Below are 27,665 nucleotides of genomic sequence, written 5' to 3'. Positions count from 1 at the left end.
AGTGTTGCTTTAAAAAGGCAACTGTAATTAAAAAAAAACACCTCTTATATTATATAGATTAAAGTTTCCTGTGTGAATTATTCATAACATATCTTTTCACTATGGGCTAACGTTTTGTAATTATTTTATTTTATGCTAATAATTAGAGAATCTATTTTAATGATCTAAGTATCAGATCTGTTGGTGTCATTCGATGATAAGAGCTCATTGTCTTTGAACAAACGCACTGCAGTAAAACAAACAAACAAACAAAAAATTCGATTGCTCCGACAGTAGTAAAATCGAAATTTCCACACAGCACAGAGCTTTCATCTGCAGAAAAGACGACTAACCTCTGCACCATATCTGCTTTCTGTCGTAGGAGGAACAACTTGTTTTTTAAATGAGCCTGGAGTCAAGTCAGGTGTGAAACACAAACCTCCGATGAAGTATGCTTGAACACACACACTAAAAAAAATCAATACCTTTCGTATTTTACAGGTTTTATTTCTTAGGCCCAGTTGTTGCTCAGTGTTATTCTGTCCAGTCATAACTCTGTGTGTGTGTGTGTGTGTGTGTGTGTGTGTGTGTGTGTGTGTGTCACTCATTTCTGTGTTTTTTTTGGCTTTTACACCAAAACGATGTGTGTTTTTTTACAGCACCAGAGCCGGCCGCTTACTTCTGCTCTGATGACAGCACAGATCGAAGCACAGAATAGATTCAGGTGCTGTGTGTGTGTGGACATAACAGGAGGATTGTGGGTAGCCCCCGAGGGAGCAACGGCTTGACAAATATTTGAAGTGCCGCCGTGCTCTGTTTATTCTGTTGCCTTCAGCTTCAGTTTGTGTAGGCTGCTGTTGAACAATGCTTTACAAAGTCAAAAAGGAAAGAAATTAGAATCAGAAAAGAAGCCAGTTTGTACAACAGTGTGTAGATTTACTCATCCAACAATGCTCTTTAGCAGCAGCTCCAGGGGAAAATGATAGGCCTGTCAAATAGTACAATTTATAATCTGGTCTGACATGAGATGTCAGTTTAGGCTCTAGATTCTATGATTAACAAATGTGTATGGACTGAGTGTTGGAGCTGTGTTTGACGGCTACATTTTTATAACAGAATTACGTGGGAAGTTTAACTGCCTTTGTCAAAATATTCAACACTTAGTGTAGTAGTGTAACAATTCTCCATCTCTCCATTATTAGTTTCCGCAAAAGATTAAAAAGAATCACAATCCTTAAAAATTTTTATTACATATATTTGCATTACATATAACTGATTCAATTTTGGTTTTATCAAATCCACACAAAATATACAAATGACAACAGTGTGTTCCACCTCTGCAATTTTGCAGAAGAGGTGGAGAACAGAGAGTCAATAAAAACTGTGAGTTTTTGTCCAGACAATCACAGTGTTTTTGTTTTGTTTTTTTTTTAATTCAGGAGACTCGTTTTTCCCACTTGATTATCTGCTATGAAACACATCGCATGTCAATGCATCACTCTGAGTCATCAGTCTTGATTGAAGGCCACTAATCAAAAAAGGCCGTCCGATGTTTGTTCAGTCACCGCACAAGTCCTTTTATGAAAGTGGGTCAGAGCTGCAGCTCAGTGATGTTAATGATTGATATTAAATCAATTGAAGTCCAGGGTTAGAAAAACCTGCAGAGACTCAAGAATCTGCAGTTTTGTGTAAAAAAAGCCTGCAGTTCTACTGCGACCTGGGATTAGATTTAAACTGTTTCTTACCTTTTAAAATTGTGACCTGGGATTAGATTTAAACTGTTTCTAACCTTTTAAAATGTATTATTTATATGTTTTTTTTGTTGTTGTTGCTAAATATCATCTGACCAATAACTGCAAGTTTTGCTCCGTGTCATATCCTTTTTTTGTTATACTTCCTAGCAACTGGCTGTCCAACTCAAGAAAGAGTAATCAGAGGTCAGAAGAAGACAATATCATTGGTCCACTGTGGGGATGGTGCTGACTTTGTTGTTCCTGTTGATTCTCCGTCCAGGCCGGGGTCTGGGCAGTTTGGTTTGGATCAGCTCCTCGGGCGTGTTGCCCAGCGGAGGCAGTAGCCTCTTCTTACTGTTCCTGGTCTCAGGTAACCACTGAGGAGGAAGTTCAAATGGTCCAAACCCAAACTGTGGAGACTCTTCTGCTTCTGTAGGCGTAGCTGGTGCCACCTGTGATGAAGAAGTGTAAGTGCAAGTCTGAACTGGAGAGGAGCGAGATGTTGCAGGAGCGTAGTCTTTGGTGACGACCAGCCCCCCTGATGCTGCTGCATCCTGAGGAGCATCTTTCATGGTCATGACTTCTCTGGAGCTTCCCAGCCTCGACCTGCCTTTAGAATCCTCCTTTGCTGATCCTTGTACTTCATTTTCATTTTCTCCTTCCTCCTCTTCCTCAGAAGGTCTAAAAATTTGCTGCTGGCCAATGTTGAACATCTCCAGTAGTTGGCTCCCAGAACGACCTGTTGTTTCCAGTCCCACCGGTTCCCCAATCACCCCCTCTGGTCCTAAAGAGGCCAGACCGCCAGTGCTGACCACGTTACGACGACTGTAACGTCTGTGAATTCTGGTGAGAAGGTCCATCCAGCTGTGACGCGCTGAGCGGTTTACGGTCAAAAACAGGAGTGGGTTAGTGAGCAGAGACACTTTTGGAAGCCAGAGAGCTGTGAGATACAGCGAGACTGGCAGCTCCTCAGCATCCGCCAAGATGGTCCGATAGACCACCAGAGCCCCGTAGGGGGCGCTGCAAACAGAAAAGGCCAGCACTACCGCCAGCAGAGTGGCATGCAGCTCTGCCTCCCTCTGGGACACATATGGGATGGAGATGCTGTTCTGCGGCGTTCGCAGCGCCGCAATGATCACCTTCTTCTTCTGGCTGGCGCTGAGCGCCCTACGTATCAGCAACATGAAGAGGAAGACCAGAGAGAGGGGCAGGACCACTGTGGTGACGTTGTAGATCAACACGTACACCATGTGACCCAGCGAGCGGGCATAGTGGTCCGAGCACGACGAGGTGACATACACGTCCGTCACGTTGGTCACAGCAAAGACGGGGAGGCTGACCACCAGAGCATGGACCCAAATGTAGATGATCAGGTCTCTGGAGCGAGCGTCTGAGATCTTCCTCTCCAGTGGGTAGAGCACTGAGTAGTATCTACAGAGAAGAACAAAAATACTTTATTACTGCAGTAAAACTTTATGTTACAAGAGAAAACTGGTGTAAAGAAATGATGATGCACTGAAGTAGAACAAGCTTCAACAGACACAGTGACATGGAAAGATTATAATGCATAAATTTAGCTTTAGCTTCGTTGGGTTTTGCCTCTCCTTTGGCTGGAGAAGTACTTGTACTTTCAGGACACTGGTACACAATGACCCACATGGAGACTTAAAGAGACATTACATCTTATGTACAGAAAAACTTCAAGATCAGATTTTGTTGGAACACAAAATATTGTATGCAAAATAACAACTGTTTAGCTTATTGTTAAGGAAGGATGTTTTTTTATCCCTCACATTCGTTTATTCACCACATATCTAATATTTTATGGTTTTACTGCTTCTCATCTCTCTACTGCCTCGTGAGTGACTATAATAGCCTTATGCCTTTTGACAACTTAAGTGCTTCATAAGTATGCACCATTATCCATGTAAAGGCGGGACTCTGAAGTGTATTGTAGTTAATGGAGGCCAACTCTGAGAGCAGCTTTTAGCTCTGCAGGCAGCCCATCATACACATGCTCCATCAGTCAGAGCATCTGATCCACACCACAGGGTGTAGTAGATGGAGGCTGGGAAGAACTGTAATAACCCCAACCAGAGACCAGCCCACTTAAATGTTGCTGTTGTTTCATGGAGCTGATACGCAACCTTCAGCAAATTCACCTTTCACCAAACCTAAGTATCAATTATTTTACTGTCTTATCAACATATGATTTACAGTGGGGCCCCTAGGTTTTTTTTTTTTTTTTCAAAATACTATATTAATTCTTTGACAAATGAACCTGTTTTCATCCTAAATAATACAAATGTGTATTTTCTTGGCTGACCTGTCCAGGGCGATGGCGCTGAAACTGAGCACGGTGGCAGAGCAGAAGAGCTTGTGGAGAAACTTGACGGCTTTGCAGATGAGTATCGTCTGGAGTAACCAGCAGCAGTGAGGACTGGCCCCCAGCACCACGTCAAAGGGAACACACACCAGGCCGGCACAGATGCCCGAGCAGGCCAGGTTCTTGATGAAGCGATTGGTCACCGATTTGAAGACGTTGGTGCAGCAGGTACACCACAGCACAGTGGCGTTTCCTGTGGTGAGACAGGAGCAGAGATTCACATTGATTGAAGTTTCATAGGGATTGATTTGGACAAATTATATATGTAAAGAACAAGATGTCGTCCAAATATGGAAATAGATGTTTTTGAGAATAGCGTATTAATAATAATATGAATGGGAGATTAGATTTTTTGTGAAGTAAAAATCATACATTATTTACAACTGTCACTTTGTATTGGTCCGATGTACATTAGCACGATGATGAAATTATTTGACATCATATTTTGACGTCTATTTTCACATCCACCTAAACAGCTCCTGACGACCTCTGACAGAGTGGTTCCCCAGAGAAACTACATTAAACAAGATGTGATGTTCTGTCACCAAGACGTCCACCACCACCGTGAGAAGAGTAAGAGATTAGTACATCCTGTTCTTTTTTTTTTCTTTTCTGCTCCATCTGAAACATCTTGGGGGGAAAAAAATTCCAGCAGCAGATTTTGAACACTGATGGTTGTGTCTGGCTTCTATTCTTCAGGTGACTGTGACCTCCTTTTGAATCACAAAAACAAAAACAGGTTCAGCACGACTTGTTTTGAGTTCACAGCCAACACTCGGTGGGTAATTATATTTACTCACCCGTGTGTCACAGCTTAGGAGGTGTTTTTTTGGTTATTTGTTTTTGTTTTTAACAAATATTCGGTTCAGTTGTCTAACAAGTGAGTAATGACCCGAACAATTATTTTTTAAAAACGACAAACAAATTTGAAAGTTGAGAAATATTGAGAAATACCTAGATTTGTCATGCAGAAGAAATTTGTAGGAATGAAGCTAAAGTCTATAGTAGTCCTTAAATAATTTATTAAATATTGAAAAATAAAATATCACATGAAGTGCAAAAGTCCGTGTCTGTAGTGGAAAATGACTTGTGTTATTATATGGACACAGGGTTTTTAAACTGTGACAGTTTGGTTGTTCAGTTTCCTCCACAAAATACAGAAAGAAACAGAATATGAGGATTTTTATAAGTCATATGTTAACATTGGTTAAATTTGTTTAATTATTTTTAATGATTACAGTCCATTTGTCCAACACTGTTTTGAAAAAAATGTGTCCTTGTTATGTATGTCTCCCTGCAGACATCACTCTCACCTACATATTTATATATAATTATATATATTTATATAAAGCCATGGCTCGTTTTCTATTGTCCCTATAATCACTTTGTCCCTTTGTTCCTGAAAATACTCACCTTGTACTTGAGGAACACCTTGGCAACCGCACACGGGAGCCAATAAGGAGAGAGCAAACACCAAACAGTACTGTTCTGCAGCACTTAACAAATGGGAGTCAGACTGCAGCCACGGACACCAGAAATGAACAAAAACACTCAGAAATACCGTCTGAGGTCTGAGGTCTTCTCTAACATAGAGTGTGTCATTTCCCAACTGGGGATAATGAACCTCTGTTAAAGATGGTTTTAAAAATCAACCTGTGAAACCTCATTAGCACCCCCATGTGTCCCCCATGTGGTGCTATGACTATTTTAGTATCAGTGATCATTTCCTCCTTAATGAAGGGCTCCATGCAGAGGAGCAGAGAGTCACACTTCCACACGCTTCACATAATGACTCACAAACCTGATTACAGTCCACAGCTGCGTTACTGCTGGTGTATAGTAGTAGACACAGTGTGGTACGTTAATCAGATTGGAACGCTGGCCTGTGCTCCGTCAGGAAGGATATTTATAATGGGATCTGTCTGTGATTAGAAATCTCATGAACTTATGAAGGAGAAATGTGTTTGTGTTCCTGTTGCTTTCAAATGGTCTTGAACTTTAGGGAAAAGAAAAACTTACAAAACTGTTTTACAGCTGATACGGTACAAGGATTTCACCGATACTTCTGTCTGTTGTGTTTCAATAAACAAGCTCTGGGTAAGGCTAACAACTATAATTTTGGGAAAAATCTATAAAAAAAAAAGCTTATTTACATCCTTGGCTAGCTTTGATTTAGCTGTTAGCTATTTTGTGGTTATCACATGTTTGTATCTGTCAGGATTCGTTACTATTAAAGTCTAATCCTGTGGTGTTTGTTGTCCTGTAAAAGCCAGGTTAGCGCTGCTCAGACGGAGGAGAGAGAATTAATTCCTCATCGTCTACAGAGAAGGAGAATCTCTTCAAGAGGCTGAAAAAATTTGCTTCCATTTCCTGGAGGACACGTCTACGTCTGTGGTGGGAGGTGAGGCATCCACTGCTTTATAACAGAAGAATGCAGCGTTTGTCGACATCTCCTTCCATCAAGTATCAGATTGATGCAGGGAAATGGAAAAAATAGTTACAGTATAAACAGATGCTTAGTTCTTCTGGTCTTCACTACCCAGCTGGTCACACACACACACACACACACAGGTGTAGACAAGCCCATCGTGTGTTTATTTTTAACTACACGTTTGAATTTTCACATCAGATCTGGAAATCAATGTAAGGTTTAAAGGTTTAATCATCAGTTTTACTGTACTTCTGTCAACATGACATCATCAGCTCATACTATGTGGACATGTAGACCACTAGAGCCTGAGACAAAACAAGGCTTACAGCCAGATTGACAGTCTCTCTTCACCTAAAGCCAGTGTAGGCATGTTTTTAGGCCTTAAATGAATTATTAGGAATGTCCGTTCAAATTTCCAAAATAGGTGTTTTTTCAATTTTGCATAAAACTAGCAAACATATTATCTCAATTTCACCATAGATTTTCATGTGATTGGTGCAGCGGAAATAGAAGCATTATCTCAATTTCACCATAGATTTTCACATTCAATATGTGATTGGTGCAGCGGAAATAGAAGTGAAACAGAGCGCTCAGAGAGACAGGTGTCGGCTGATGAATACACTGGTTCACAGCTTGATAGAGTACGATGAAGGATTTATGTTACACCTTGTTTCCTCCTCTCTTCCTCAGAGATATATAGAGAGGCCGCACACGAAATATATATATATATATATATATATATATATAATTACATAGGACACATTCTTGTCTCTGGAGAACATCTTGACATCACTGTTTCTTCAAAAAGAAGTGCATGCTGCACTGTAAGAACAGGTCGACCCTAAACCACCAGAGCTTAAACAAAGGATGTGTTTTTAAGATGAGACTATTGACGAGCTGAATTGAACCTTCTCTCAAAAAAGGTAGTGGTATAATTTAACATTTTATATTAATTTAACTTAATTTCCCATGCTGTCGTCCCCCTGCAATAGCTCTGCAAACCACTAGGTGGACCGCACCCTACATTTAAGGAACTGAAAAATAATAAATGAGTAATAAATTAAATAAAAAATAAATGAACTTTAAAAATTAATAAATGAGTAATAAATTAAATAAAAATTAATTAACTTCAAAAAAATCAGAACCAACACTCTGCACCAGGTTTGGATCTAGCTTTTTGTTTGTTTGTTTTCCCAGAATTAAAAACCTTTTTTTCAAGAAATCAATTTCAGTGATATATTTCAGACAAAGACACGGGTTGTGACCACAGTCTTTCCTCTTCTGAATTCCTCTTTTTCCATTTCTAAACAGATGCCTGATGATCTTTGTTCGTCTCATCTGAACCACTGACACGTCTGTGTCTTCTGTCTCCAGGTCGACCTCAGAAGACTGACGTGTGATGACCTCACGCTCCTCTCCTCACCAGAACTCTAATAACTGAGTATGTTGTCACTTTATATCCAGTTTGAGTCAGACCTCAGACACATTTGATCATTTTGCACAGCTGCACAGGTAACAAGTGCATATTAAAACTATGGAACTTTTTAAAGTAATTATATTATAACTATAAATTAATTATACACACACAAACAAGATAATGGAAGTTAACTTCCGTGTTGTGTTGTCAATCAGACCAGAGAAGCACCTTCCTCTGCAAGAAAATCAGTGCAGGCCACTGTAATAGGTTGGAAACTTTACGTGGACCTGATGTAAATAGATTGCAGCCCATCTGCGGGTCTTGACCCATACATTCGAGTAGACGTGAAGGCTGTACAGGGTCAGACTCACCAAGCAGGGAACCAATGAGGATGAAGACCTGGATGGTGGTGGTGAAGTCCCGGTAGGCTTGTTCTGGGATGAGGAGCTGTTCCTCCGGCTCGTTGCTTACTGTAGGCGAGATGCTGCCGCCGCCTCTGCCGCTGCCCCACAGGGTGGTCGGGCTGGATGCGTTCGGAAGATCCAGCCAGAGGTTGGATGCTGATGCTGCCGCAGTAAGATTGGCTGCGCCATCCCCGACAGCCGTGACCAGACTCCCGCCGTCCATGTCTGCTCACCCCGCGGTCCCGACGCTTTTAGTGATGCGAGGAGCAGCCATCACTGGGGAGGCATTTCCAAAGTGCTTTGTTTGGGTGGGGAGATGGGGGAGGACGGAAAAAAGAGGGAGAAGAGGGGGTGATGGTAATGGTGATGATGATGTTTTGACTTAAAAAATACTCTGCACATCCCTGAGTGTGTGCAGAGGAGATGAAAGAGCGACAGAGACCCGGAGACGACGAGTGTTCGAAAACGGACGCTCCATCACTTGGCTCTGCGGCTGATCCGTAGTAGAAATCGGTCACTGGGGGTTCATCAGGTGTGGTGAGGAGGTTGGATGGTTGGACGGAACTCACAAAAATCACACCACGGGGTGGCAGAACGTCCGTTCGATCCCGCGGGTGATGCTAGGAGCGGAGCGGAGAACCTAGAACCATCAGCTCCAGGTGTTCAGAAGAAGAAAGGAGGAGGAGAATGTTGTGTGGCTGCTGCTGCTGCTGCTGCTGCTGCCAATCGCACTGTCAGAGGCTGTCTATTGGTTGGACAGGACACTGGTGTGTGTGTGAGAGAGTGAAGGGAATAGATTAGTAGCAGGAGCCTGGAGAACCCCCTCTTCCTCCTCCTCCTCCTCATGCAGGAGCTCCACTCAGGCTTATGAATGACCAGCAGTACATGAAGAATTTGACACGACCTCCTCCCAGCCAGCAGTTGTGTGTTAGAACTGAATCCGGGCTGGAAGGTCAGACCAAAAAGACACGGGACTGATCACACGATTGCAAAATGTCCAAATTGTTTGTATAGGACCACATGGTAACAAAAAACCAACCCGTTTAATCCTAATCTCAAATTATACTTTAGATTTTGTTGTGGTTTTCACTGTACCACAAACCACATAGATAGAATAATTTGAATAGTCATCTTTATTGATGAATTGGTGAAGTCTTTTGACCAACTTTTAGCTGATGAAATGTCGACCAAATTTAACTTAGATTAGTCAACTAAACGGCCGGTTTTTTAATCTGTTTTTAAAAAAATGAATTCCAACAGAAAAACATGTGTTTAGTGAACATTAGCTTGTTTAAAAAACAAACAACAGTGTGAACGTGAGGTGACAACCTCCGTCACAATAGAGCAGCAGTGTTGTCTAATTTACATTCACAGCCCTGTGTGACATTTCACACTGGTTTGAGGAAAAAGCCAAACAACGTACACACAGCCGACCCGACTGAGATCAGACATGACTGTACTGTATATACCAGGATTATGTTTCATTCCATTAATGCAAACCAAAAAAAAAAACATATGCATTATTGTTGTTTTATTTTTTAGGAGATGAGGCTATTGTTGTTGTTCATACTGTCTTCTTTGCTGTGTTTTTTAAAATATATTTGTTTCTCTCATTTCTGTATCCTCGTACCTTATATCTGCTGTCATGTTCACTCCCCAGTTTGATGCATAATATTAACAGTCATGTTCACTCCCCAGTTTGATGCATTTGTATAAAGACCATGATTATCAGTCTTTAATAATGATAATATTAACAATAATAATAATAATAAAATCTCCAGGAGTTCAGAGGTACTCAGTCTGTGGTGCTTTATCATGCAGATGCAGCACTGCCGTCTGAAACACAAAGAGCACTTCCTGTTCATCTGGTCCTTGAAGAACTGGACTCTCTCTCAGGCCCAGCTGAGCCAAACGGTGGACTGATGGCTCCACACCAAACCAGCAGTACCGACAGTTGCACAGAAGGCAGATGGTCAAACAGGTATGTTAAACAAACACTCCCAAAGTGTGGTCAGCTCATTTTATATGGTGCTGGTCCAATGTAAAAAAATATATTCAAAACAACCTTCCTTTTGTTTAATAAGTTCATCATTCGAGGGTCAAGGGTTTGATTCCGGTGGATTGCCATTGTAATAGTATCGTTAAAAAATTCATTTGAAAAAGCTCTTTTTTTGTTGACTAACTATTACGTTCAGCTTGAATAAAGCTGTATGTTCCAAAGATAGCCACTAGATGGCAACAAAAACACAGCAAAACCCCATATAGTCCCGTATGTTCACACAGCTGAGTTTTAAACAGTTTTGTTTTATATGTATTTGACCCCATAATACAAATACAATATCATTGTCATATAGTAAAATAAAAAATGTCCTCTGAATACAGATGTGACAAACTAACATTCACCTTTGGTGTTACTGTTTTAAATGTTAGACACATTGTTTCAATTTTTTTTTAAATTGAAGTATTTTAATGGAGCTTCTTGAATGTGAAACAATGTCGACATTTTATTGATCATTAACAACAGAAAATGCATTACATTCAATCCTGAAGCAGGTTTAAAATTCTACCCATACAATTTGTAGAAAGAGAAAACCTCCAGTAGGTGTCACCAGAGGTCGTTTTCAGTGGAAGTACTGTAAACACAAATGGCGTTATTGGTCAGATTAATTAAGACTGTTGAGGAGTAACATGTTTGTTTAGCTACTGTTTCATGTCAAAACGACTACAGTAAAGATGAACTATTAACAAGAAGAGAAGCCCAGGTCCCACTAAGATTAAATCCCTCTGCATGTGACGAGAAGGTACACGTACCATAGTTTGTGAACCAAGAATGATGATTTCAAAGGCAAATACAAATATTTCAAAGCCATTCTTTCAACTGTAACTGTTTTATTGTGAACTTTTTGTAAACAGCCACCTTGAGGTGTACCTTATTTTATTTTTTACTTGGACCATGCTTCATTTTACAATTACATGTTGGGGCACTCCTACAAATTAGTTTTTAGATTTTTAAATTGAATTGAATTATTATTTAAAATTATTTATTTTATAAAAATAATAAATACATAATAAAAATAATAAAAATATCAGCCAATAAATAGCCGCATATAAACTATATAGAGTAAATGATTTTATCTTTAGTTTACAGCTTTTATTTTGAAATCGCCTCGCGGTCGATGGTGGGCGGGTATGACGGGGCCGTGTTGACTCCGCCTGTTGTTTATGGCCCCGCCTCCTTATGGCGCTCTAGCATGGAGACCGCACGATAGCGCCGCAGCTGGGAGCGGCAGAGCCGAGAGTGTCGTTTCTTCTCTGTGTACCTCACATAAAGAGAAGAAAGACTGACGAGACGACCAATCAGGGACCGAAGCAGAACAACAGAAACCGACGGGAACCGAAGGAAGAACGGACACGTTACATTCTGCCGTGTCACCTCGTTTTATTCTCCGTTCCGGGTGTGTCGGTGCCCTTTTAAACAACCTTTAATGCCTCGAATGTGAGAGAGAACGAGAAAGAGAGAGCTAGGCTGCTTTACGTTGGTGAGTGTTTTGGTTGTTTTTTTTTCTCTCGAGCCTAACGCTCACTCACACACACACTGAGGCCACAGTGTTGTCTCCTCTTCCTTTTTTTCTGTCTGTTTTTGTCTTATTACATAATAATAAACCAGATACGAAGCTACCGCTAATTGCTAACTAACAAAGAAGAAGAACAATGACTTGTCAGTGTTCCTGTTCGTCAACAAACTAACCAAGTGTGTTAGTAAAAGCTAAACCGAGACCATCTGTTAACAAGAGGAAAAACGTTAGTTATTATTACTATTTATTTCTGGCAGCTGTTGTAGTTATTACCTAAAATTAAGTTTTCATCTGAAGGAATATTCCAACGGTGACAAAATAGAATACAGAAGGAAAAACCATAAATAACCTCCGGCTCATTAGTAGAAGCCACTAAATACGGCTCTGTCCCCTGTGACATTATAGTCAAGTGAGCAATAAACGTGGAAAAGAGGTCAAAGCTAGTGTTTATTCATGATACAGTAATTGTACAGAATGGTAATTTTAACGTCATATTAATATCATAACATTACGGTGACTGTATGTGCAGCTATGTGACGGTGGTCACTTGTTTTTGTCTGGTGTGTGTGTGTGTGTATTGGCAGCCCACTCCACTCTTTGTTTAAATAGCTCAGCCTGTACACTTGCACGTGTGGAAGAGTGTGACACTGCTTCTATGAGTACAGCTGACCGTGGCTGGTTTTAGTACAGTTGCACTGTAGCTGGATGTTATTTTAATAACACTCTGTGTGTTACAGTGTATTTTTCTTTCCTGTAACACCAGAGCAGGGTGTTATACACAGTACATGGACTCTACAGCTAAGGGTTTTTGTTTTTAGTTTTAGGGGTAAAAAAAATAATCAGGAACGTTCTTGAATAAAGTAACGAATGAAAAAGTAATTAAGATTATAAGAAAAAGAAACAAAAACTAGATATACAGAGCAATAATTGTAATGTAGCTGGATGTTATTTTAATAACACTTTTTTCCTGTGACACCAGAGCAGGGCGTTATATATAGGTATAAGACAGAAACCTGTTGGAGGAGGTAACAACAAAGTACTCATTTGCATTAATATAGCACTATTCTAAAACTTTAACCTTTAAAGCTTAAGTTCTTTAAAGAACTGGTTTTGTCCTCACAGATGAACACAGTTCAAGAATTTGAGCTACTAGCTAATTTTTGTAAAAGCATTGTAGCAAAAAATAAAAAAACTTGAAATCTTTCATCAGAAATGTTTTATTAACCATCTTTTACAACTTCATATTGTTACGTTGAGCCGATTTTATGATACAGCCATAAACTCTAAACCAATTTATAACCAAGTAATCAACATGTTATTGCAGCTCTGTTGCTCTGCCTCCATTACTTAACACAGAGAAGGATTGAGTGTTTAGTTGGAAAACTGATCAAACAAGACGCTGTTTGCACTTAGTCACTGCTTCCCCTTGTCACTAGGAAAAAATTAACCAGTGTTGAAGCTGACCTACCTGCTTCTAACATTTCCTGGTATTGTGATATGGTCACACCTGCCACTAATTATCTATCACATGCTTTTCAACTCTTTTGACTCGGACTAACTTGCTCTGTTCCTTCAGTCTTTGGTTGTTGGTATTTTTTCACAGTTGTTGTTTTAACGTCATAGTTTTATGATTCTGTTTTCTGTTTGACAACCTCGCAGTGAGTAAACATCTTGTGAGGGGAGATAAGAGTGCCCACTCTCTAACTTTCACAAGTTTCCTGAGTGTCAACACGGTGCTCTGGTGGTTTATCGTACTTTTGTTGCACCCGTGCCTGTGTTCTTTCCTCCATTATATCATATGGTAGTGCAGAAGGATGCTCAGGCCCTGCAGGGCTTGACTCTCCAAAATACTTAACAACAAAGGGTCTTTTCTGTGCTGCCCTGCGCAGCCCCATCCCTGGGCTCCCTCCACAGGCCCAGATGGGCTCTACCAGGAGGAGCAGCACTGGGGCCTATCGGATGGAAATCTCTCGTCTTTTTCTTTGACACACTGAGTGCTCTCTGTTCCCAGACAGATGCCTGTACTGCTGCTGCTCTCCTTGGCTGCCTTTGCGTTCCAGGAGCCCAAGGCAGCTGACGAAGTGCAGCCACAGCCTGTTGGCTAGCTGCTTGTCTTACTGCTGTCTGAAGTAGATGCATGTTTTTTCCCCCCTCACCTCTAGGTCTGACAGACAAACCATATTCCATACGTTTTGGCAACTACGCCACTCTTTTCTAAAAGAAAAAATCCCCTCTAGGTCTAATAGTTCTGTGAAAGATAACATAAATGTCCTGTAGCCAGTTGAGTCCACAGTTGGTTTTTGGAGACCGATGGACGTTGGTTTGATATTGTGTAAATAGCAGATGGAGGACCTGACTTGAAATGGAAGGATTGGGGGTTCAAATCTTAGGCCTAACAAATAGGCTAAACTGGCTAACAAGCTTTTGTCTTTTGGCGTTTTGCAGTCGTCACTCTAATTAGTTCCTTAAACACATTTTTAGTCCATAGGAACATAACTTCACAGGTTTCACAATAGACTGTACTGTTCCATATACCATAACACCCACTGTGTTCTTCTCTTTTTTATTGGTGTCGTCCAGAAGGCTGCTTCCTCATATAGGAAAACAAAACCTTCCCATAATTTTTAAAACCTACTACGTCCTCAGTACTTACCAAATATATGTGCAACTTGTAAAAGTTTAAAGTAGGATGCAATTTCTTTTTGGAATTGTGAAATGTTGGGAGTTTCATAGTGAATCATTTATGTAATTTTGGAATAAAAGAACCTTTAATCACCAGCCTGTAATTTAGGCTGGTGATTAAATGACTATTAATTGACTAGCAAATGATCAAATGATGATCGCTTGACTAAAATGAGAGATTACTTCCTCTTTTTGGTCAAAGGTTTTGTTCATATGTCAACTTTGATGAGTTTCATTTCCACACAACACTGTCTGTGCTGCTATAAATGAAACTTGGTTAAGACCTGGTTTTTTGCAGCTGTGCACAGAAAGTGTTTATGTGGTTGTGATGCAAAAGAATGTGTTCCAGGAAACAGTAACCAGATTCACTCAAGTCTAAAATAGCAGCTTTAATTCTTTAATGTGATATTTCTAATCTAACTCGTTTTTTTTTTTTAACATTGCACGTGACAGCAAAGTCTCAACGTTCACGTTCAAACTTGGATCGTTTTTATGCTCCTTCTATCACACTGTCACCGGCTTTGTTTGTGATCAATAAACTCAGCAGCATAAAATCATTGCATCATAAAACCTACAAAAAAATGCCTTTGAGGCTGCAGCCGTCTCATTGGCTCTAATTAAAATGCTCTGGGTTCTTTTCCGTGGGATACCTGAGCGCAGCGCTAATGACTTTTCTCCTTTGCTCAGACGTTCTTGTGTGAAAGCTATTAAGCTAATTCTGCTTCACTTTTCACTTTGCAAACAAACTGGCCATTCAATAACCTGCCCTGGGCTCTCTGAGGAGGTCAGTGCTGCATTATAAATGCCCCGGTAAGTGGGTATTTACATCCACAACCAGAGCCTCTGGTGGAAACACGTGTTCTTTATTGTCCCGCCTTTGCCTTTTCTTTTGTCCTTGACTTTTTTTTCCCCTCCTCACTGACACCAGTCACTGCAAAAGCTGTCTGTAACCGAGCGCTCTGATCCACAACAGGGATAAATAAGAAAGCATCAATGGATGCTAATGCTGAGCACGGCTCCCCTGCATGTGTTTTTGACTGGCTGCCCTTTGGCTCAATACCGTATTCAATCTCGGCGGCCAAGACTGACTTGCGTCACTCACTCCCACCGGTCTGCACCACATGCAGGTATGGTTCTGCATCCAATCTCCTCTTCAGGTGGTAGGGTGCCCTGTTGGTTGGGCATGTATGCGTTTCTCTGTCAATGTCAAACCATGACTAAAACCTCAACCATATAAAGACAGAAATGAGCCTAAATTTAGTAGAAACTGACAGACGTTAGCCAAAAATGTCACAATAAGAAATCACACCCAAAAAAAAAACAACAAAAACTTTTTTACTGGATTGGACAATTAACAAAGCCTGTTAATTGCTTTAAATCTCAACAGTACAAAGTGTACTGGTCTTTAATTGAAGAAATCCAAGCCCATTGGTTTTGACATACACACACATTTGACTGTGATATGATATGAGTTCCCAACTAGTGTGTTCTGGAGTCAGTTGTGGACGCAGGCCGCCGCGGTGCTGCTCTCTGCCAGGGTTGACTGTTTGTTTACTGTGGCAGTGCCCGTGGCCACGCGACACATCAAATTTGTGGCGGTCTGAAGTGCAGCCATGCCATTACTGTAGCCATTAGCTTCACAGCACTGCCTTCTGCTTGTTTTCACTCAGGATCCAGTCACTGCTGCTTCATCCTGACGTCCCTCACAACACCATAACCAGTGTACCGTAACGTGCACCTGCATCTCAGTTATGTGATGACACTGTGCATCTGCCTGTATAAGCCAATCAATGTACAATAGCCATTTGGAAGTGGGTTAGGTTCTTAAAGGGAGAGATTTATGGCCGTTCTCATACGGCTGCATTCCTTTACTCCCTCTGTTGCCGTGTAAAGGTGCTGCACCGTAAGTTTTTATCACCTCCTCCCCGCGTTTGTCTGCTGTCACGCCAACATTCTGTGATCGTAGTGGTTGATTTAACGTCAACCTACTGTATGTATAACATTTACAGTAGCCACGGACGGTGTTTCACTCAGGCTACACAGATGAAGAATACTCGGGGATTATTGGAGATTATTGATAAAAAAAAAACCTTGGATCCATCAGCAGATCCGATGATGTTTACTGTATGAAAATGATTGCGTACACAGGAAGTAGTTCAGAAAGAAATGTCTAACCTGGTTATCTACTCATAATGCTTCCATCACTCTCTGTTACAGATCAGCAACATATGGTGGAGCAGCATCACAGCTGAGGCCTCTGTAGACAAGCATCTGTTTATCAGTCAGCCGTGACCCCTTTATCTTCTCTTCCCAAATATCTGTCACTTTTTTTTCCCCAAAAAATATCGATCCTGTTAAGATGTGGAGTTGGGTTGCATCGTTATAAATATAAATGTGCTGCTATAGAACTCCCTAACCTGACATATGGTAGTGGAGTTAGATCTGGAGGAGACGATGATGGATGATTTGATTGACCAGTAACCAACGTCTTTTTTGTTGTTAGTATCTAGAAGAAAATGATAAATGTATTTCAGACAGAGAATGGCAAAAATGAACTGTGAAAAATACCAACTGTGACTCTTAAGTGTGTTAAAAAAAATTCAATATACTCAGAAATATTGCAATATTCTACAGCACTATATATAGATTTGTTGAACAGTTAACATGCAAATATTCATGGCGTTGGTTCGTTCTTGTGTTGCATTGAAACCTTCTCACCCAAAGGGGAATTTTGTTAACGTCACAGTTGTAGTCGGTCTTTTTTGCACTGACTCCTGCTCACATGCTTCTATCCTCTGTCCTCCCTAATGCTGCGGAGATCCTGTTACATCATCTACAGCAGTGTCTAACGGCAGTTTTATTAAGTTAGATTCTGTGGCAGAGACACTGAATTCAGGAGGCGATCAGAGCAGCTCTGTCTCACACTGCTGCAGCTGCAACTGAGGGTGTCGTACGGTAAACGGGGAAATTAGCTTCCTGTCTCTTTGACGAGTGTTCTGAAGAAGTAACACAGGGGAACAGGAAGTATACGTAGTCATCCAGCCGCTGTTTTCGTCATCAGTCAAAGCAACAGTTGATGATGGGGGGGGTTCTCTTCCTACGTTTCCTGTGTAACTCCTTATCCTGGCTGGTTTCTCTGTTCAGTTTGATTACGTAATTCCAGCAAAGTATTGACAGAGGAGGCGATCCCTCTCCCGGCACTCCACTCCTCCCTCCCTTCCTCCCTCCCTCCCTTCCCATTCCTTGTGCTCACTGTGCCCCTGACAGGTTAAGCCGTAGAGGACTCGCTGGCCGCCAGAGGAAAAGATGTGCGATGGAATGGTAGCGTTTCAGACGAGAGCTCTGTCCACGTCCACCTCCTCCTCCTCATCTCCAGCCCACAGACTGGCTGCCTCCGCGCTTCTCCTCCTCTTCACCCTGCTTCCTCATGGTCACGCATCAGGTAGAACGCAGACGCTCTCCCTCCCTCTCTCTGTCTTTTCTTCTGCCTGTGCTCCCGCACGTCGACTCCAACGGTATCTCCTCTGTCCCTTTGAAATTGATTGAGGTCATTTTCTTGTCACTCTCCCTGCAGGTCAGTTAGATTAAATTGGTTTCCTCCACCCTCGGGTCACTTATGCTGCTCCCTTTTTATCCAGCAGTTGAGTGCTGGTTTCCACCCACTCTGGATATTCATTCACAGAGAGACAGAGTGACAGAGACGTAATGTTGTCTGTGGTCACGTTGCCGTCATGAGGTTTTAATCAGCCGTTCCTCTGAGAGCCATTAGCCAGGCTAGCCAGCTTTGGCTACGGCTTCAAAACAACGCGCTGATGAGATTTCAAGTTAGTCTGGAAACTGGTGTTGACTGGGAATCTGACAGTGAGTTGAACTAGGAGAGTGAGTGTAAACCCAGCTAAAAATGTTTGAACCTGTTCAATAATCACTGCGGCTCTTTCTTCAGCCTCCTCTGAAGGAAAACAGTGCCGACACTTTGCACTCACTGAACTCCTTCAACACTGCCAGGGTTCCTTTCATTTTAGCAGTCCAATATTCCACTTCCTAAGCCCCTGCAGAAACACACACACACACACACAAACTACCTCCACATTTACACCACACAGATACGCTGTGACACGCATACACACACACACAAACACACACTCCCCTCACACAGCCAGCTCGTGAAATGTGCCAGATGTCCTTGCCACACAGAGCTGGCAGATTGTGTATATAGGAATGAGTTAGTGTTGTGCACTGGGATTTAGGGCTTTCGTATTCAACAGTAGAGTTCACTGCCCTTTATCATGAAGTATTGTTTAAAAAAAAAAAAAAGGTGTGTTTGATATTGAGCATCTCCACCTGCAGCCTGAGGAACAGCAGACATTTTGCTCTGGATACGATAGCAGGGAAGAAGTCTTTTGATCAATATGTTTATGAGCGTCGTAGAGTGTGGGAAACAATAGGGTTAGAGATGGAGAGAGGAACGGGTGGATGGACACTGAAGAGCCACAGTCTGTCTCCTCTGTGTCTTATATAACAGACATGAGCATCACGTTGTACATCCACCAAACACGTGTGCCCATGAGCACACACACATGTTCTGCCCACTGATGCCACAGGAGTGTGACCCTGAGTGTGTGTGTTTTTTTTATATGTCGTATATGTTTTGGTGTTTTGTTTTTTTTTTATTTTTGGCTGATCCATTCTTTTAAAAACATATCCCATATCTAAGGTTTGTCAGTATGGATTATGCGACTAATCCGTTAAGACTTTTTTAAAGAACCCAAAATAAAGCATTTGAACTGTAGATTTTAAAGTATGCAGCCATAGAGAGGGAGACTAGTGGACTAATGGGAACTGATACTGACGGTGGGTCTGGTGACAGTCTAACAGAAGAGGAGGCGGAGCTTGAAGTGTAGAAGCGATGCAAATGATGACTGGATTAAGTGATGAGGAATACGACTGGGAACTTGTTGAACTCGTTAGCCTGCTCCTCTGATATATTTAGCCTGTGTTTTGAATGACTTTGTTTAGCCATTCCAGTAAATATCCAATAAAACCTGCTTGTGAAGAGTCATTGAACATGAGAGCCATGTAAACCTGCTTCAAACAGCGGTTGAGCCTTTGTCAGTAAGGTCAGATTAGTTTCTGATGAATGAATGGAATTTCCAACATTTCCTCTTTCTGTTTTACAGAGCAGTGACGTTCCCTAACCACATGACTAAGCACATGCGCACATAACTAAAACAATTAAACCAAATCTTGTATTAACACCATGAGACGATTTGTGGAGCAGCGTCCCTTCAAAAATCTGTGACATAATTTTTTTATCCAAGCTTGTAGCTCCAAATTTATACTCATAAATCACATGTAGCACACGTTTGAAGATTTATTTTTATAAATGCCTCTGTGAAAGACAGAAACCAGAGAAGCTGACCTGTTTGAAACAGATTTTCCCTGGAGTCCTGATCATGCAAGAAAAGACACGGAACCTGTATTGATTTTTTCCGGTAGAACAGCACAAAGGATATAGAACAATGCTAACAGGGTGTATGTGCGCTCACAGAGACGACACGAAGCCACCAACAAAACCACATTCACGCGTTATAATTGTAAAGTTTTTATATAAAAAAAAAAAAAATCCATAATGTTATTGGTTTGACTTCCATGCTCCTGCCTCACTGTGTCTCCTTCTCTCCATACATAATTCACATAGGTAATCCCATGGCGTGTTTCAGGGATGGAGATTGCACGAGAAATTTTCATGAATATGAAATATCATCGCGCCCGACAGCCTTATTCCAGACTCGTAGCAATAGCAGTGAGTGGCATGAATAGAAATAGGTTCTTAAAAAAAAAAAGAAAAAGTATACTGTATTACATTTGCATACACGTGTGGTGGCTTCATACACCAGAGACCAGAACACAGCAGAACGATGCATCAAAGCTTTTAGTTCATTTGTCAGATTTGGTTGTTTTTCTGCCTCTCGTGGTCTTTGAGACCATTTGGCATTTTACTGATAGAAAATTAAATTTAATGACCAGATAATGGTGGTTGAAGTCATTTTTCAGGGCAGGAGGAGATTTGAACTTTTTTATTGGCAATTTTACGCTCCTCCTAGAAAGGTCAGAACATCAATTTCAGGCACCTGTAAATACTCCTTAATAGGGTGTAGTTACCAAGGCTTCTTACGCCAAAGTATATATAAAACCAATTATGTCATTATCTGTTGCTGCTAATTGTAAACAAGACCAGCAGGGTGTCAGCTGAGTTGGAGTACGTGGTTTTCTCAAGTTTGTTTGTGATTACTGCTGGAGATTACCTTTCAGCCAATGGCTCAGGACATTTTTCCCCAAAATGAGGCAGTGTACTAAACAAAAACATCCTCCACAGCCGTGCTGAGAACCGATAAACAAACACAACTACAAAGCTGCACTGTGGCTTTTGTGTGTGCAAACAATAAATGCACTCTATTTGAAGAGGGGGGAGGGGGGGGGGGGTTCCGGACACTAGTATAAATCTGGCATCCCAGTTGCATTTCCTCTGTTTTGCACAGCTCTTCATGCCATGTGAGCTCTTAACAGTCAGGTTTTTGTGGTTCATTCTTGGAGAAGTCAGTCCAGACAGTGAGTCGAAAGTGAATTAACTTGGTTCTCTAGAAATCGAGTCATCATCGTCGCTGTCAGTCCATTTAAATAGACATACGGTGCCTTCCAGAACCTTTTGTCCTCTGACACCGAGCTGTACCCAGACATGAAAGTACCAGCCCGGCACCACAACGGGTCTCGCAAGGCCTGCTGAGTCCTGCTGCAAGGCTGTGACGGTTATGTGTGTGAATGTGTGGGAAAAGGAAATGGCTTTCCCCGAATGTGGAAGAAAAGTGGAGTCATAGGGCAACAAAAAGAGCAGAGGAAAGGGGGAGGAGAGCCAAAAAAGGGAGCAGAGAGAACTGCCTTTCTAATATCCCCCGAGATTTGTGTTTGCGTTCCACAATCGATTGTCTGCTCTTGGCCAGGCTTGAATACACTCTGCAGCCTGACAAATGCCTACTGCAGACAGATGCCATTGTTTTTGGCAGTTCTTGAACTGGATGAGTTCTCTGAACATTTTGTCGCTTGAGGAAAAAAAGGCTTCAGCTCAAGAGCTTTTTCTCTTTAATAACAGAGGAGACTTCAGTGTAAGGCATCGCGTCACTGCTCTGACCACAGAGGAAAATATCTGAATGAGCCTTGCCCTACTCCTGGGATCGTCAAACGGCCGTAGTCTTTGGGACTTGTTGCTTCACTTTTATCCGTGGGTGTTTCGAAGTCTGTGGGTCTTTTGTTAAGTTCTGTTGGCACAGAGAACATTTCTGATGGCTAGTTAAACTCTGGAAGTCTGTACCACATGGAACACCTTTGAAGATGATTATAGATCAAACCTGGGTCATGAGTCCCCAGGAGTCACTGAGCAGATTTTTTAAAGATTGTTTTAGTAATTATTCAGCTTATTTAAACCACCAGATTCACTCTTTCTTATCAACTAGGACTAAAACCTAGGACTGTGTGGTACTTCATTGAAAAAAGCCAAAAGTGCTCCTTAATTAGGGCATATATGGCCTGATTCATATTGCCTGCTCTATACAAACACCTGGTCTTTGAGATGGTAAGGAAGTACAAGTCACCTTATGATGTTTCCACACTCGAGGTCTTTAAAATTGGAATATTAGCTGCAGCTTGATGTCCGTTAAATACGATACGTGCTTCTGATAATTGTCACAGTCTTACATAAAACACATGACTGATCCACTTAAGCCCAGTGTTTTTGTGAGTTGATTTACTGACTCTAGAATGAACGCCGTCTGTGTGCACTCTGGAGTCAAATAAATCTGTGTCGGCTCTGCTACCAATCAGAAGCAATGTAAATAAGACACTTGGTAACTTCTCTGTTATGGCTTTGTTGCAGATGATACACATTTTCCGGCAGAGCTCACGTGGCAGTATCTGAAGTATTTCAGTTATTTACTGAGTTCTGAAGAAGGCCTGGTCTCTGACGTGCTGTTTTTAAATGTTGTGCAGTGCTTTCTGCCACTCCTAGAACATCGGTTATGGTGCATTTGTGACACTGAACATCACACTCCAGGGATAAAGTAAACAGAGAGGCAGACTCCTTCACTGGCAACATAAAAGGAATCCATTTGCTCCTTTTTAGCAAGGTTTCCATAAAGATAACAGGAACACAACGTCACAGACCTCCTACAACTTCATGTCTTTTTCCACCTCTTTGCCCCCCCCCCGCCCCCTCCCTTCCCTGAAATACATGACCATTCGGGAGGAGGACTTGCCAAAAAGCAACAGGGAACACAACTCATGCCATGGTTTTCCTGATACTTGTAGAACAGTTTGCTGTGTTTGCAAACATGGAACTGTGAAATTAACTGCTTGGGAATCTTCCCCCAAAGGCCTGTTAGCGCGGTGTTCCACCAACCGGGGTAAAGCAATACGTTGGCAGGCAGCTACTTCTGAAACGTGAGAACAAAGGAGGCAGTGATGGAAGCCACAGGCCAAACCACACTGGGCTGCACTTCTACCAGATCACCAGTCTGTTATTAGGAGCGCGTACACACCCGGCTGTACGCCTCAACGCGCGTGTGTGCGTATAGCTTGGCTGTGCTGTGTGTGTGTTCAATGTCCGTTTCCTACGATGTCTCTGTTCTCCCTCTCTGCTTCTTCCTCCCTCCGTCGCCCCCTGCTCTCACACCGTGTCATTTAACTGCTTTCCCAACCCATCAAGTCCTGAAGGGAAACTTTTTAACGCCTCACCTGACAAATAAATACTCACTGGAAACAGATGCTGCAGCGCAGACAGACGACGCAGGGCCGTTTCATTCACTTTATACAGTTCACCAGACAGTTCCATTACTGTGTCAAAATCCCAGATGGCCTGGGTTGAGCCCATCGCTCCCACCTGCCTGCAAACACAGAGCGTTAGATGTTTCTGTCACCTCAGGTTCTCTAACCGTGCTGTGGACGCTTTTTAGATTTTTTTTTTTTTTTACGACTTGTGTTTGTGGTTACAAATGTGACTGCATTGACATCTGAAAAACATTTACAAACAAAAAAAAAAGCAATCTTATTCCTGATCAGCTTTTCAGCTGTGTCACCAGGGCCGCAACTAGTCATAATTTTTGCTGCTATTTTTCTTACCCATTTGCTCAGTAGGACTGTATGGCTTGCCAACAGCAGAACAACAAACGAACCTAGGTTGGGTGTTTGCTAAAGCATCAAAACTGACTGAGCAGCAAGAACAGGCACAGAGAAATTAAAATTTATTTGTGCAAAAAAATAAGAAATATTACCGAGGACAAATGGTAATAACGAAAAGCAAGCGTAGTCATCGAGACATTTGAGTTGCACCTGATGAGAACCAATCACGAGACATGGGTAATCTTCTCCGACCGTCTGTGTCTGCTGGTCCAGATGAAAACACACACTTTCGCGGTGCCAGTTCAAGTGGACGAAGTCAGATTTTAAATCTGTTTCAGTTGTGCGAGAGGTGCACGTATCCATGGCTGAGTTGATACATTTTTAAAGAGAAGGATTAATGTGGCCGTGCCCTGTGTGTTCTCTCTCACTGACCACATACTGACAAGTCTCCACTGATGACAGGTGGTGTGTGCTCAAGGTTAATGAATGTCAAAGCAGGAAGTCTGGCACTGGCAGCACATTAAACAACCACCAACCCAGACCCCAAAAATAACTGGGGCTGACAAACGACTGAAATATTTATTCCAATTAATCACACGGTGGCTGTGGATTAAATTAAATAATTACGATTAACTGAGATACGTTTACATTTCTTAATGTGACTATAAAAATATTGCTCGACGAGAAAGACAATAACAGCAGGTAGATGAATGCATTTAAATGGTGGTTGTTATTAGCAGTAGTAGAAGGTGTCTGAAACTTTGAAGCCCCCCCTCACGCCTCCCCCCCACAATCCACGTAGTAGAAGGTGTCTGAAACTTTGAAGACCCCCCCTCCCCCCACAATCCTATTGGTAATTGTGTCAATCAGCTTGTCAGTCGGAGACTTATTTACTTACACTGCACTTAGTGAGGTTGGTCCAAGAAAAGTCTCCTTCCCCATAGTCTGTCGCCCTAGTCTAAAGCCTACTTGGTATTTATCATGCAAATAATATTGTATTAAATAGAAAAGAAAAATCGGTTGTGCCGTTCAAAGATTAGTCTTTGTTGTGGAGCCGGGGTATTAGTTTGAATCTGAAATAAGTCTGTGGAGAGGAGAGGAGAGGCAGTTTGTAAACTGTTTCCCAGTTCATTCTATGTGGTTGTCTGAAGCAGCAGGCAGTCGTAATGATTTCCAAAGGGCCTCATCTGTGGGACCAGCCTGCTGAGTGGAGGACATCTCTGACTAATGAGCTGCTAAATTTATCCCCCAGCCTCCACTGTCTTAGGTTGCTTTGGGTTTGGAATTTTGTCTTTGTCTGATCTCGTTCATTCATTTTCCTCGGTTCTGGTCTTTTCATTTATCGTGCATTATTCACAGTCTTTGTACTTTCTCTTTCCTGTTAGGATTCGTTTTTTCTTTTTACTTTTTTTGGTTTGTGAATTGTTGCTCTGTCTCCTCAGAGTCTTGCCTGAGTGTATGTTCATGCTGTTTGTTTCTTCTTTTTTTTTCTCTCCCTTTTTGGTGTATCTGATATGCCTTCTTGTTTGGTCTTGTTTCCCTCCTCTTCCCACCCTCCTTGATGTTCCTGTGGTTTTTCTTTTCTGGGCCCCCTCAAACAGTGTGGGATGACTTTCTTCGTCACACTGCATGTCAGCAGCAGCATCTTGTTCGGGCGCGTCTTCATCGGCTGACACATTAAGCACAGAGCGTCCTACACACGTGCTGATGAGTTGTGCTAGACTGTGAGCAGCCGTGAATCATGACTGTGGTGTAACATGGATGATTCTTTGTACAGACTCCAGTCCGAGTCAAAATCTCACACAATATCTTTGAGTCAAGTCCAGAGACGTTTGTCCTGAGTCCAGGTCAAGTCTGCTGCTGATGTAGGACAGCATAGTTTTACAGCAGTAATACTGCAAACGACATCCTCCTTCACAGGTCAGGAAAAGTAAAAATTCCAAAGGACAACATTTAATGTCACACGGTGGTTTCACAATAAAGGTGTTTATTGGCTTTCCATCTGAAGCTAAAAGCAGTTTTTTTATACGTCCTTGTTGTGTCTTTATTGGATTGGCACAACAGCAGGTCTGACTGAAATCTGCTCTGACCGCGTTGTTATTAGCTGCTGCGTTGGATTGCAGAGTGTAAATGCAGATGTGCAGGCTGAGTCAATGCGGTGAGAATGTGGCTGAATTAGTCAGCACCACACACCAGCCTTTAATCTGTGGATTCAGCTTTTTAGCGGTAATGCAGCATTAGCTTCCGCAGTAGCTCTTTATTGAAATGCTTTCAGGTCACCTGCTAAACGAGTAGAACCGATAGGAGAAAGGCAATCACAAGATGGGCCAGAGCTGCTGATATGAGGAGCGAGGGATGAGCTGTGCTGCTGCATTTCTGTGGCTTGTTGTCATGGGTGGAGTTGGCTTACAGCTGTTTCTCTTTAAGTGACTGCAGCTCTGCAGAAAACACCCCACAACCCGTGTCTTCAAATTGCGCCGTCTCTGGTTCAGTCGGTGTTGTAAATAAGGGAGGGGACGAACAAGAAGTTCATGTTGCTCAGCTGATCAACCTCCAGAGAAAGATTTAAGCTGCATGTTTGTTGAGTGTCTCCCTGGCTGTGTCCTAGTCTTACCTCACAGCGCCACCACTGTCTAAAAGATGGAGGTTCAATGTGATTGTTATCCAGTTGACTTACCCCCCATTTTAATGCCCCCTGTCTTTTTGGCATCATGAACAGTTCCTGTCTCTGAGTGACATTTCCATTTATGTTTGTTTGCCACGAAGCAACAATTTAATCATAATTGTTCTACAAACACCAGAATCTTTTGATGGTTGGGCTTTTAAAAACCGTGGGTGTGGGCGATACCAAATACACCAGATGTGTTTAAGTCATTTTGACACATTAAAAAAATTGTGACCTCATTTTGACCCGTGTTAATCAAAGTTACTTGTAAATAACACCATTAAATGTAGTGTCAGCTCATCAGTAGATTTACAGTCGTGTGTTTATGCGGTGCCTCTATTCGAAATATATATTTCTTACGTTTTCTTTGCTCTTCCTGCCTGATCCACTCCCACCAAAGGAAACTTGAGGATGACTAGCCTGCCGTATAATCTGTACTTTGTACTTCTCTCAGGATGATAAACAGTAGTTTAGTCTCTGGACTTTGTATTGACAACAAAACTCTCTGTAATCTGCACACTCTCTCAGCAGAAACGTTGGGTTGTAACTTGCATCTTGTGAGAAATATTTAAACAAAAAACAGAAAAAAACAGTAGTTACGCCTTGAACTAATTTGAATTTTAAACAGTTCTATTGAGTGAACTGGGACTAAGATTCTCAAATGTCTGAATTGAAATTGACTGCCAAAATTAACACTAGCTTTAAAACACTTCAAAGACAACAGGTCAACAGCAGGTCAGGTTGGAATTCAGTCAGCAGGTCCAGCCAAAACAAACAAGTTGGAGTCTAATTAATGACTGCACATGAAGCTCCACATGCCTGTCGTTGCAGAAACAACTGGTGAAGACAGCAAAAACTTTATATAGCTGTTTATGACAGTCCAGTGGGCCGCCGGTGTCGTGGGATCTGCCTACTGCTCCCAATTATGATCTGGTGTTGCAGAGCGTGAATGGGCCGTGACATGGGCAGCCACAGTGGAGGTAATAAATGGCCGCTGCTGCCCCAACAACAAATGGCATATGTGTTCTCACAGCGGAGTCGGCTGCGAGTGCTAAATTGGCTCCTGGTGCTGGTTACCATTTGTTCATTCTGCTGGTGACTTGCTGGAGCAGTTGCTCTATCCAGAGCTCACTTGCGCTTCATTAGAGTGGTGACGGACATTAGCCGCTAACAATGCACGCACTGTTGAATCCCTGGAGTTGTCGTATGAAAATGTAGGACACAG

General features: G+C 42.0%; 2 protein-coding genes and 2 long non-coding RNA genes across 4 annotated transcripts in view; 3 read left to right on the top strand and 1 right to left on the bottom strand.

Moving 5' to 3' along the window:
- LOC107988792 (uncharacterized) overlaps positions 1–6,353 on the top strand; it is a 10,052-nt gene extending 3,699 nt beyond the window's left edge. Inside the window, exons 3-5 of the long non-coding RNA XR_001760286.2 lie at positions 4,047–4,266; positions 4,575–4,671; positions 4,798–6,353. This is a non-coding gene — a long non-coding RNA (uncharacterized LOC107988792). The remainder of the gene's footprint in view (positions 1–4,046; positions 4,267–4,574; positions 4,672–4,797) is intronic.
- Positions 35–1,503, top strand: LOC107988793 (uncharacterized). Its single transcript, XR_001760288.2, has 2 exons — positions 35–403; positions 639–1,503. It is a non-coding gene; the product is annotated as an uncharacterized LOC107988793 (long non-coding RNA).
- On the bottom strand, positions 1,778–10,002 carry gpr176 (G protein-coupled receptor 176). The gene is made up of 3 exons (XM_008313505.3): positions 8,318–10,002; positions 4,039–4,291; positions 1,778–3,143 (listed from the first exon to the last, which is right to left on the bottom strand). Exons 1-3 carry the CDS (start codon positions 8,571–8,573, stop codon positions 1,934–1,936), a joined length of 1,719 nt encoding a protein of 572 aa, XP_008311727.1. The 5' UTR covers positions 8,574–10,002; the 3' UTR covers positions 1,778–1,933.
- Positions 10,003–11,565: 1,563 nt separating this feature from the next.
- Positions 11,566–27,665, top strand: part of LOC103381237 (sushi domain-containing protein 6-like) — a 29,327-nt gene continuing 13,227 nt past the window's right edge. Inside the window, exons 1-2 of the mRNA XM_025056896.1 lie at positions 11,566–11,889; positions 17,875–18,049. Of these exons, the coding sequence (XP_024912664.1) occupies positions 17,914–18,049 (136 nt within the window). The 5' untranslated portion in view covers positions 11,566–11,889; positions 17,875–17,913. The remainder of the gene's footprint in view (positions 11,890–17,874; positions 18,050–27,665) is intronic.

Source organism: Cynoglossus semilaevis, chromosome 7, assembly GCF_000523025.1.
Source record: "Cynoglossus semilaevis isolate Cse_v1.0 chromosome 7, Cse_v1.0, whole genome shotgun sequence".
NCBI classification, from domain to species: Eukaryota; Metazoa; Chordata; class Actinopteri; order Pleuronectiformes; family Cynoglossidae; genus Cynoglossus; species Cynoglossus semilaevis.
Note: the sequence above shows the minus strand (reverse complement) of the source record. Positions and strands in the feature narration are given on the sequence as shown.